The 12,507-nt window shown below is 38.4% G+C and overlaps 1 protein-coding gene across 2 annotated transcripts in view; it reads left to right on the forward strand.

The window, feature by feature from the left end:
* The first annotated feature begins 284 nt into the window (after positions 1-284).
* mocs1 (molybdenum cofactor synthesis 1) overlaps positions 285-12,507 on the forward strand; it is a 30,501-nt gene continuing 18,278 nt past the window's right edge. For both annotated transcript variants that reach the window (XM_063007697.1, XM_063007698.1), the window contains exons 1-4: positions 285-523; positions 7,017-7,149; positions 7,324-7,491; positions 8,760-8,924. In XM_063007697.1, the coding sequence (XP_062863767.1) occupies positions 305-523; positions 7,017-7,149; positions 7,324-7,491; positions 8,760-8,924 (685 nt within the window). In that variant the 5' untranslated portion in view covers positions 285-304. The remainder of the gene's footprint in view (positions 524-7,016; positions 7,150-7,323; positions 7,492-8,759; positions 8,925-12,507) is intronic.

A 12,507-nucleotide genomic window follows, 5' to 3' on the forward strand; every position in this document is an offset into this window, starting at 1 on the left:
TTATACAACATTAGGTGATAATATATGTATTATCGTGGATTTATAATGGAATAAAATGATCAGTGTTATGAGTGTTAGCCGAAACGAACACAACAGAAAGGTTAAGTTAGCAACCAAATCTCCCCTTGTCGATAAACATTATCTGCCTGCGTGGCCATACCCGTCTGCGGAAACTACATTTCCCACAATGCAATGTTCACTTCGCTCAGTGGCTGGAAACAGTCACGCCTGAAGTGCAGTATCTGGGGTTGACGGTTACACAGGAGTTCAGTTATGGACACTGATAAGGATTAATAACTCGAATATGGCATTTTTCGTCGGCTGTTGTGGCCGAATTTCCTTAAATAAGTCTTTTAATGGCTGGCGGAGAGTGAACGTGTGCAGCAGTGAGCGGGTATGTAAACATTATTCGGGAGTGACCCGGAGTGAGCCGCATGTTAACATTACTGCTCTGTCAGTAAGTCACTTCTGTAGTGCAGCTTACACCAGCGTTTCTGCTGATAAACCCCAACATGAACAACAGGTAACCAACAACACTTTGTTTTCCTTCATTTACACTATAAACAGTCATATCATTATAACATGTGTAAAACGATTCAGGCCTCTTTAGCAGAAGTGTGTTTTATTTATGCATTAACTGCTACGTTATCACATCTTTCTGCTTTAAACTGCTGCACATGTGCTTTATTACATTTACTGTACATTATTTACCAGTGTATTTATCCTGCTATAATTCCTCTGTGTGCCTTTTACACTTTCCCTACTGCAGTCAGTGTCTTTATGCACTTAAAGTTGTTGCATATGTACACTTGCATTCATATCTGCTGCTCAGTTCTTTAAGCTGTACATACTATACAAATGTATCTCAGTACTAGACTGTATCTGTACTATCTCAATTACACACACTTTTATTTAAAGTTTGATTGTGTACTGTCTATTTTATGTTGTTCTTTGTTAATACATAGTAAGTATACATAAATACTGATCAGCCATAACATTAAAACCACCTCCTTGTTTCAACACTCACTGTCCATTTTATCAGCTCCACTTACCATATAGAAGCACTTTGTAGTTCTACAATTACTGACTGTAGTCCATCTGTTTCTCTGCATGCTTTGTTAGCCCCCTTTCATGCTAATCTTCAATGGTCAGGACTCCTCCAGGACCACCATTCAGGTAGGTATTATTTGGGTGGTGGAGTTTTTAAACACCTCACTAGAATAGTCCACCAACCAAAAATATCCAGCCAACAGCGCCCTGTGACCACTGACAAAGGTTTAGAAGATGACCAACTCAAACAACAGCAACAGATGAGTGTTCGTCTCTTACACTGTCTAATAGAGTGGACAGTGAGTGGACATGGTATTAAAAAAAAAATCCAGCAGCATTGCTGTGCCTGATCCACTCACCAGCACAACACACAATAACACACCACCACCATGAGAATTGAGAATGAGTTGAGAATGATTTACCACCTAAATAATACCTGCTCTGTGGTGCTCCTGGGTGAAAGCAGGCTAAAGTATATATTAATTATATTAAATATATATATAATGGATGTGTGATGACAGTTTTGAGAATTTAATGATTTCTTATGTCTGGTTTTGTGACCTAATACTTTCAGCACATTCCTTGTCCAAACTAAAACGTTAGCAGAAAATATCCTGATTAAAATACACATTCAGGAACTAAGCTTATTAATTTGGTGGTGCAGAGATTTCTTTATGAGATTGAATTTTGTGGCATAGTTTTCTAATTACTAGTCAATTATTATGATACACAAAAACCACTGTACTATATGAAAATTTTACCAGTTCATTTGAACCAACTGTCATTAGTTGATGGTTAACTGATAACCGACAAGATTATAGTGGTCCCATCAAGCTTATCAACAAGTCACCTGTTTTAATGATTAAAAACAGTGTAACATAGTAAACATGGCAGGAATTTAGCTAAACATAAACACAGTAAGCAGAAGCAGTTCAATATCAAGTATGTACATTTCAAACAGCCTGTATGATTAGGTAATTAACATGCTAATCAAGAATTGAGTTGAAATCTCTATTTTAAGCTTTTCCTGCTAACATTAGTTTCATTGTTATAAGATAATATGCAGTTTTACCTTTGTACTGGAGCGCAATCCAAAATATCCACATTATTTTTGTTTAAAAAAACAAAATACAGAAATGGCAGAGATTAATGCCAAGTTCACACTACACGACTTTCCAAGTCGTCAGGTCGCTGTACAGTTCACACTATACGACTGAATCTCTTGCACCCGGGAGTCTTTCAGTCGGTGTATATTTCACGCTACACGACTGATCGGCGATAGGGGGTTTAACACTACACGATCCATCACCAACTGGAATCGCAGGCGAGCTTCTCTGGTCTCCTTTTTTTCTTCTTTTAAACAAAAACACACGTGAGAAGTGACGAGGGTTTTAATGACACCACGTCCAAAAATGCACGTCAACAAGTAGCGAGCGATCAAAGTGTTTGTGGTCTGATGTGCAGCGTAAAATCAAAGAGGAAAAATAAATGAATCTGAGTGGATTTGGCAACACAAACAGTATATGGCTTGTTCTGCAGTAAAGTGGATGTAAATCAGGGCAAAAATCGTGTAGTGTGAACTAGGCATAAGGTGCACCAACTTTAATATTAAAGAGTTCTACTGGTCATGATTTAAATAATGTAAACGCTTAAAGTTTTTTTTCTGAACTAATTAAAATGTTCAAATGCGTCTGTAAACAGAACTAGCTCACTGTTGAATCTGGTGCTTTTCAAATCTGTTTACTCTGTACTGACTGTAGATGCGCTCTCAATTAAACCCAAGCATCAGTTGTCAAGACATTTTTCATTGACTGCATTATTCAAACAACAATTTCTTTGCCGTTTATCGGTTAATCGGTCGATTGCTGACATGATGTGCAACCCTAGATTGGCTTTGAGAAGCTGATATTTCCTCACAAGGTTTTTCTATGCCACTGTCGCCCATTAGCTTGCTCAACAAGGGTTTTTGGTCTGTCGTAAAGTTGCTTTTAGACAATGTCTATTGTAAAAATCACTATACCAATAAATTTAACTTGACTTGACAAAGTAAATCTTTCTCAGATTGTCAAACACTGTGTGTTTAACAATGTTAAACACCTCAGTTATTCTGTAACAAGACAAACATGTGGCTTGTTTGAAGGGTAAAGTTCAAACATCTCACCTTTTTATGAACGCAGTCACAAAGCATTATTGCCTTATTCCAGAATTTTGTATGTTCTTTTTTCAGCACTGTTTTTTGCCTTGAAAAACAGAAACCCATACAAGCACAGACTTAACCTGCTGAGTACTAACTCAGATGAGCTTTATTAGTTATTCATAAATGGATCGTTTATAGAATATTGAACTAGGGGTGAGCAATACAGACAGAATCCTCTATTTTGGTGTAGGTGATTTATTTATTTTTCAATAGAATGTAAAAAATAGTACAATTTATTTTACCAGCCTACTTAGCTTGAGACATCTTATGATAAGTGTGGTAAAATGATAAGTGGTAGTAAAGGTTACGTGAGTTTTTTTTTCCAGCTTTCTGTCCAATTAAAAAAGCACCACATTTCTATGGCAGAGATAGCATGCCTTTTAATAATGAACTCCCTTCATGTTTAACAAGTTCAATGATATACACCGATCAGCCATAACATTAAAACCACCTCCTTGTTTTTACGCACACTGTCCATGTTATCAGCTCCACTTACCACATAGAAGCACTTTGTAGTTCTACAATTACTGACTGTAGTCCATCTGATTCTCTGCATGCTTTGTTAGCCCCCTTTCATGCTGTTCTTCAATGGTCAGGACTCTCCCAAGACCACCACAGAGAAGGTATTAATTGGTTGGAGGATCATTCTCAGCACTGCAGTGACACTGACATGGTGGTGGTGTGTTAGTGTGTGTTGTGCAGGTATGAGTGGATCAGACACATCAGTGCTGATGGAGTTTTTAAACACCTCACTGTGACTGCTGGACTGAGAATAGTCCACCAACCAAAAATATCCACCCCTTGGTCAGCGTCCTGTGACCACTGATGAAGGTCTAGAAGATGACCAACTCAAACAGCAGCAACAGATGAGCGATCCTCTCTGACTTTACATCTACAAGGTGGACCAACTAGGTAGGAGTGAGTGGACACGGTATTTAAAAACTCCAGCAGCGCTGCTGTGTCTTATCCTCTCATACCAGCACAACACACACTAACACACCACCCTAGTGCTGGACAATAATTCAATATCGATATATGTCGTGATAGAAAATGTTTCAATAACGGTGATATGATTTTTAAACAAATTCGATCGATATATATTACGTCAGTGCATGATGACGTACGCCACAGGCACGAAGCCAGTGCTCAGCGTTACCGCTCTGATTACACTCCGCTACAACACGGTGGATATTAGCGGCAAAATGAGTTCAACAGCTGTGAGTGAACGAGCATCCACAGTTAGGGGCGGAGCCAGGGGGTGGCCGCTTTGCCGGTGTTACTTTTTTGCGGAAGCATTTTTGCACGCAGGTGTTCCCACAGGGACGCAATTCAACAGCGCACCTCAAGCAAGTAGTTCTCCACCAAAACAGTGCAGTAATACACTCAACATAAATGTCAACCACCAACACAATTACAGAAGAAGTACTACTACTGAGTACTGAGGGCCAGTGATAGCTCAGTGGTTAAGGTAAAGGACTAGTAAAGGACTAGTTAAGGACTAGTAAACGGAAGGTTGCCGGTTCAAGCCCCGCCACCACCAAGTTGCCACTGTTGGGTCCCTGAGCAAGGCCCTTAACCCTCAATTGCTCATTGTGTTCCGCTCACTGTGTAAGTCGCTTTGGATAAAAGCGTCTGCTAAATGCTGAAAATGTAAAATGTAAATGTACTAATACTACTGAGTACTAATACTACTTAGTAGTTGTGGCGCGCTACGAGTAAAGGCACCAACGGGCTCTGCGCGTTCCAGTGTTGCCAGATTGGGCGGTTTTCCTCTAAATTGGGCGTTTTTTTTTTTTTTTTAAACAATTTAATAGTATTTAAATAACACTTCTATTTAAAAGAGAATATTCAGTTTTAAGAAGCCCCAGCATTGTAGAAGGCTATTAAAAGTAAAGTCAATTTTCAATGCTGATTTGGTTTAATAGTGTTGGTCAGAATGTATCATATTCTTGAAAGAAAATTTAAATTTGTTTTCCATGCATTCACACTAGCATGTTCTGGGGTTCAGATGAGTCATCAGTACACACAAGTTTGCAGTCAAATGATCAAGTATTGCAAAGGAATATCTTTGAAATTCTTCCTCGTAATGTTAAGGTTATAGGCTATATTTTAGTTTTTCACTTGTCACTTGTCATAAAGCTTATTATGCTAGGCTTGATGTAATTCTACATGGTACTCACTGCCTGTATGGGTAAATGAGTGAGTGACCAAAACACTACTAGATCCACAGCAACTTGCCACATAAAAAAATAAGGTATCAGACAGTTTCTGTGCCACCCCTGTGAGCAATGATCTCAGTCTGGCCACCCCTATGAAAATTGTCTGGCTCCGCCACTGTCCACAGTTGAAAAAGAAGCAGACGAAATAGCTGATAAGAGATGAAGGACTAATTCATTGGTGTATTCAGCTTGTATTTCTTGCCAGAAACCAGAAAAGAGGTTTGCAGGTACAGCCATCCAATTTTGGTGTTCTTGGCAGTTTTTCTGACATTTGTGTTATTCATATCGATATCGGAATTATATCGTATCGACCGAAATTAGGAGTTATATCGTGATATAAATTTTAGCCATATCGTCCAGCCCTACACCACCCCCATGTCATTGTCACTGCAGTGCTGAGAATGATCCACCACCTAAGTAATAGCTGCTCTGTGGTGGTCCTGTGGGGGTCCTGACCATTGAAGAACAGGGTGAAAGCAGGCTAAACGGGTATGCAGAGAAATAGATAGATCACAGTCAGTAATTGTAGAACTACAAAGTGCTTCTATATGGTAAGTGGAGCTGATAAAATGGACAGTGAGTGTTGAAACAAGGAGGTGGTTTTAATGTTATGGCTGATGAGTGTATATGCAGTGCAGTATAAAATGTAAAGCCTGATACAGTAATATCGCCCGTCCCTACACAAAACCACTGTAGAACTACCAAAACCAAGCTGTTAAAAAAGGGGAATAATCATTGCAGAATAATCATAATTCTAAGAGTGCTATTATTTACATGAATCCTGTGTAAAACATGTAATAGGAGAGATCTGGCCAATGGGTGGAAAGTTTTTTTTTAACATTGTACAGTACTATTAAACTGCATAATCCTTTGAACACATCATTTCAGCTATCAAGAGGCATATTAAAAGTCGTCACTGAGATGGACTGAAAAATATCTGCTTTTATTTTAACATGTTCCATGTTAGATTTTTTATATACAAAATTGACCATAATTTAATAACTTGAAAGGTTATTTCTTTTGGGACAAAATTTTGGACTATTTCTGCTGAATGACCCATAGAAGATTGCTTGACTTAAAAAATGACTGTTGTTTAAACAGTCGTTCTTTTGTCTTTTTAACTTGATAACGAACGAAGCCCTCCATGCCTAGATGCACTGTACTTCTACAGTGTTTGGTATTATGAATATGGTGTGTGTGAATTATAGTTCAAAGTCTCACATTGCTTGAAATTCGTAAAATCCCTCTCTGCTAACATTTGTAGGGTTAATTGTATAAGTAACCAATGCTTACAATTTGTCCATGTTTAACAAACACTTTTTGGACATTTTTCATTATTGTGACTGATACACTTGCAGTACACAACTTGGAACTCTAGTGAACTTCTATTGGCCTCGTGTTCCTTTAAAATCTCACATATTAAAGTGTTGATTGTTCGAAACTTATGCTAATACATGCTTTTAATTGGCATTTATCATAATATAATTGACTTGTGTAGCTTGTGTTGTTTAAACAGTTTTTCTTTTAATTCTGTATTTTTGTTTTTAAAGGAATTGGCTGTAGCAGGAAATCACAAACGTGTTTTGAAGGACGTCTTACCTTTCTCCGAATTTCTCACGGACACTTTTGGACGTAGACATAATTATCTGCGAATTTCCCTAACAGAAAAATGCAACCTCCGCTGTGAGTGAGAACATTTTAAGGGTTCCTACTGCTTATTTTGTTGAGTGTTGTTTGGCTGCTTCTATATTTAGAAGTTGCCACAACTGATCATCTGGTTTGTATACTTGATTTGGGACAGTTCTCACACCGGGTGCTTTTCCTGACTGATTTTTTAATTCCTGCTATTTTTTCCAGGTCAGTATTGTATGCCAGAAGAAGGAGTGAAGCTAAGTCCGAGAGAGAAGCTCTTAACCACAGAGGAGGTTTTAACTCTGGCTCGATTATTTGTGCGTGAAGGTGTGGAGAAGATCCGCCTTACTGGAGGAGAACCACTCATCCGTCCTGATGTCCTTCATATTATCAGTAAGGAATGCAGTATGCATATTGCATATTTAACGGTGTAGTTATGTATTTGATCAGCCAACAGATTTGGCATCTGAAATTATTTTTGTAGTTTTGTACTAAAGCTACAATGCTGCTAACACTTTGAGATGCTAATAGCTATTATAGTATTAGCTTAGAGATATTTGCAAATTGCTATGTCTTGCACCACCCCCACGCTGGCCGAGGAGATCGGTAAACTAGCATCCTTTACCTCTGTCACGTGTGCAGTCACCAGTTGCATCGTTAGACCAGCCTTACAAAGAGATGTGTTTCTCTATTACTTGTGCCAGCAATTTAATCAGCCAGCAGATGAGGACAAGCCCCATCTGACCCTTTCTCACGTAGACACGGCCAGTTGCGTCTGTTGTAATCACCTTACCATATAATGTAAACTGTCACACTGTATTCTTTAATTATTGTGGAGTGTTATAACTGATACTACCAACCAAGTAATTTGATTGGACAGTAGGCATACAAGGAGTGCTGATATACAGTAGAACAGCAGCAGTACTTTTTACTATACCTATTACTGCTCTTAACAGGTGTAATAACCATTAAATAGATACACTAACAATCATTACCGCTTAGATTTAGCTGCTCTAAATTGCCCCCAGGTGTGAACAGGGGAGTGTGTAGTGCCTTGTGATTGATTGGGGCTCTGTTTAGTATGTAGTCGTGCCTTGTGGTTTTCTTGTGGCGTCTGACTCATCTCAGGCGCAATCACTATGATGTGGTTACTGAAGATCATGTGCTACCCTGCTTGATATGAGGGATCTTCAAAAAATGTTCTTGATTTTTTTTATTTTGGTTGGAAACGGTGAGGGTGGGAGGAGTAGTAATTGGTCATGTTTGAGAGACTGAGAGAGAGCTTATAGTCTGGATTTAGCACCATCTGATTTCCAACTTTTTGGACACTCAAAGAAGCTTTAAGGGGAAGAAGATTTTCATGTGATGATGTAAAAGCAGTGGTGCATCAGTGGCTAGATGTTCAACCAAAAACATTTTTTGCTGATGGCATTAAAAAGTTGGTAAGGTGCTGGAAAAAAGCATCGGAAGGTGACTGTGTGGAAAAGTGATGTCATTAGTTTTTAAAATTCTTAATAAATAAAGTGCGGAAACTTTTTGAAGAACCACTGTAGATCAGTGTTTGTGATATACCTTTTTGCTTTTGAATGTAAGTGAAACAAAACCGATGCCTACTGTACGCTCAAGAATAAAAAAAGTTTGTTTATTAAATGTGTCTCCAGCGGAAATGAGGAAGTTAGAAGGACTGAAGACGATCGCTGTGACTACAAATGGCATGAACCTTGCCAGACTGCTTCCAGGTTTAAAGAAGGCTGGTGTGGACCTGCTCAATGTCAGCCTGGACTCATTAGTGCCAGCCAAGTTTGAGTTCATCGTTAGACGCAAAGGTAGGTGCACACTTCTTAGGGGCTGTAATTTAGTGCTTTACATATTCTTACACACTGCAAAATCAGTGACAAAGGTTTTGTTTATAGGGGTAGACAGTAAAACTTATGATGATATGTCAATATTGAGTCTGTAAGAACTAGGACCAGTGTTTGACTCCAGACCAATCAAACTCTTTGGAATTCTCTTATACAAGTCCAAAGTTGTTGGAGGATGCAATAATGGAGCATTTTCCAAAAGAAAATCTGCTGGGTTTATGAGGGATAAATGATGCAGCAGTCTACTTCACAGTCTGCCATACCAGACTTTTGTTGAAGGTTCAAAGATTTTGTAATTGTAGAGGCCACGAAATCATTAAATCTTGGTGTTCATCAAACCACTTAAAAAAATAGTTCAGTGTGCGTTTGTATGTGTGGAAGAGGAAGGTATGATGTCCTCAAATATGTAGATGTCAAATATGTAGATGTCAAGCACGTTTGCACCATAGGGTGCACTTGGCTCTGGTAATATACTTCAGATTTCTTGGATGTTATATGCCCACTGTATCATTTTTATTGGATTGCTGTCCGTGTCCTAATCGAGCTGTACTTATTTTAGACTGTACTGATTCTAAAAGAAGTACATTTAAAAAGGCAGCAGGAAAGGCACTGCAGGAGTGAGTGTTTTGGGTTGTTTACACTGCTTCCCAAGAACTTTCATAACCTTTATTAAGTGATATGCATGTTTTGTGTTCTGTGTAAGTGCAGGCAAATAGCTAATTGGTTATAATACTTAATATACCCTTATCAACATTGCAAACAACACAGCATGACTTTTTGTTAGTCACCCAGCTGGGTCTTCATTTATTTATATAAAGACTAAAGCATAATTACACCATGTCATACTCATCTTTCCCCACGGAAGATCTACATCGTCAAATGTGTTAAGGTCGTTCTTTTGTCTTTTTGGTAATAACGAACTGTATCTTGATGTCGAGCAAGGCTGCCATGCCTAGATTCCACTGTTTAGGGACTTTGATGAACCGAGTATGAACTAAATAAAGTGGTTTTATTTATTTTGGTGTATTTGGTGGTATGATGATGCACTGTATTTCTACAGTGTTTGGTATTATATACATGGTGTGCGTGTGGTGTGTGAATTATAGTTCAAAGTCTAACATTGCTTGGAATTTTTAATATCCCTCTCTGCTAACATTTGTAGGGTTAATAGTATGAGTTACCGACACTTACAATTTGTCCATGTTTAACAAACACTTTGATTACTTATTTTTGAACATTTTTCATTATTGTGACTGATACACTTGCAGTACAGAACTTGGAACTCTATTGAACTTTTATTAAAATTTCACATATTACATTGTCAATTGTCTGAAACTAATGCTAATACAGTCGAATCCGGTTAATTGGACCACCGGTTAATCGGACCAGCCGCTTATTCGGACCGAATCCTAAAGTACCGAAACAAATCCTATTATGTAGGTGTAATGTTATTCGCTTATTTGGACCAAAATTCCGTTTAATCGGACCAAAGAACGTGAGAGCGAATAAGAAAAAGAAGCCACAAGTCGCCACTTAGAGCGGATGCAAAGCGGGTCAGCGAGATATGGGAGGATTCCTGGGCTCCCCGGGAGAATTTATGCTTTTATCAAAGGTCAGGAAATCCGAAAAGTTGTGTTGACGAGAGCAAAACCAGCGGGAGGTGAACACGCCCACCACTTTCTTTCCCACAACGAAGCACCCAGTAGCCAGCAGCGTGGTTATTGGATCCATCTGCATCTCCGCTTTTCGGCAAAATGAAGTCAAGCGTAAACAAGAGTGTCCGGCAACACGTGCAAGGAATTCCCTCCTGTCAATCACGATTAACGCGTCAGATCACACTGGATAAGTTCTTCAAACGTTGACTGGAATTTAGTAAGAACTTTTTTTATTATTATGCTTCGCATGCTGAGTACCTATACATTGTGTTGTAGATCGTTTCGAAAAACTTGTTTGCAAATTTATTTTTCAATGAACAAAGTTCGTAAGCAACAGTAGTTCTTGTTTGTACGTTAATAAAGGTTTAATAAACATTTAATATGTTACATAAATTATAGCACGTCCCGTCTTGTAACATAGGGCATGTTGGTGTAATCGGACCAGCCGGTTATTAGGACCAAAACGATCGCGTCCCGATGTGGTCCGATTAACCGGATTCGACTGTACACGCTTTTAATGGGCATTTATCAAAGTATAATTTTCTTGTGTAGCTTTAGTAGGAAAGTGACTTTGTTATTTTGGACACTCCTGGTATATAGCCTTGTATTTACTCAAAAGATGATCTACAGGGACACATGGACTGACAGAATGCTTGATCCTTGGGTGTCCTGTCTCACACTGTTAGAGACAGATGGAGAAATGTAACTCTGTAGTACACACACAAAAACACATGAAGCATGTATTAAACTCCATTTCCAGAAAGGTGAAGCCTACAGCACTTAAAAAAGTTAGAACCGAAGCATGTTTTCCACTTTGTAACAGCACCTTTCATATGAATGACCTTTTTTAAGCATTTGGGAACTGAGGCTACTTGTAGTTGCAGTTTTGCAAGTGGATTTTTGCACATTCTTGCTTGAAACAGGACTTCAGGTTCTCAGCACCCCATGGTTGGTGTTGAATAGCACCTTTTTAATTGGAGAAAAAGCTGGACTGCAAGCAGGCCAGTCGAGCACATGCATTCTGTGTTTATGACGCCATGCTGTTTTAGTGAATGCAAATTAAGGCCAGGCATTGTCTTGCTGAAATAATGATGAACTTCTAGGGTAAAGACATCGACTTGATCCCAACATCTAAAATGCAAATATGTTCCTTTACATTTATGGTACCTGTACACATATCATATGCAAGTCACCCATGCTATGGACACTGAAGCACCCTCACACTATGACAGATGTTGGCTTTTGCGCTTTTTGCTGATAACAGTCTGGATTATCCTTTTTATCTTTACATATCTAACTAATATTATTTATTTTTTACATCTTAGTGTAATCTAAGATGACGGCCCAGAGAACCTGGTGGTGTTTCTACATAGAATTGATGTGTGGCTGTTTCTTTGTTTAACAGAATGTCAGGTCGCATTTCTTGATGCAGCGACTGACTTTTTGGAACAGTTTTTACAAAGTGCTCCCAATTTCTTGTGCCTACGTTTATTACAGTAGCTTGACTGTTTCTAATGTAATCTCAGTCATCTGAGAGCTTAATAGTCACACATATTCAACAGTGGTTTCTAGTCTTGAGATATTCAGGTTCCCTGAATCTTTTTACAATATTATATACGGTGGATGGTGAAACATTATTTGAAACAAATTATTTGCAATCTTGCATGGAGGAATGTTCTTCAAAATGGTGTATTTTGTACATCAACTTTTTTTGGATGTTGCATGCACCAAATTTTAACTTGTTTACACAATCTAGTAGGTTAGCCAAAACAATAAAAGTTATTTATTTGTACTTTTGACAGTTAACTAGAGGTTCACGAGAATGAATAAATCACAGATTATTGTTTTTACTGCACTTAACAAAATGTCCCAACTTATCATTTTGTATGTTT

The sequence above is a fragment of the Trichomycterus rosablanca genome, chromosome 13 (assembly GCF_030014385.1).
Source record: "Trichomycterus rosablanca isolate fTriRos1 chromosome 13, fTriRos1.hap1, whole genome shotgun sequence".
Lineage (NCBI taxonomy): Eukaryota > Metazoa > Chordata > Actinopteri > Siluriformes > Trichomycteridae > Trichomycterus > Trichomycterus rosablanca.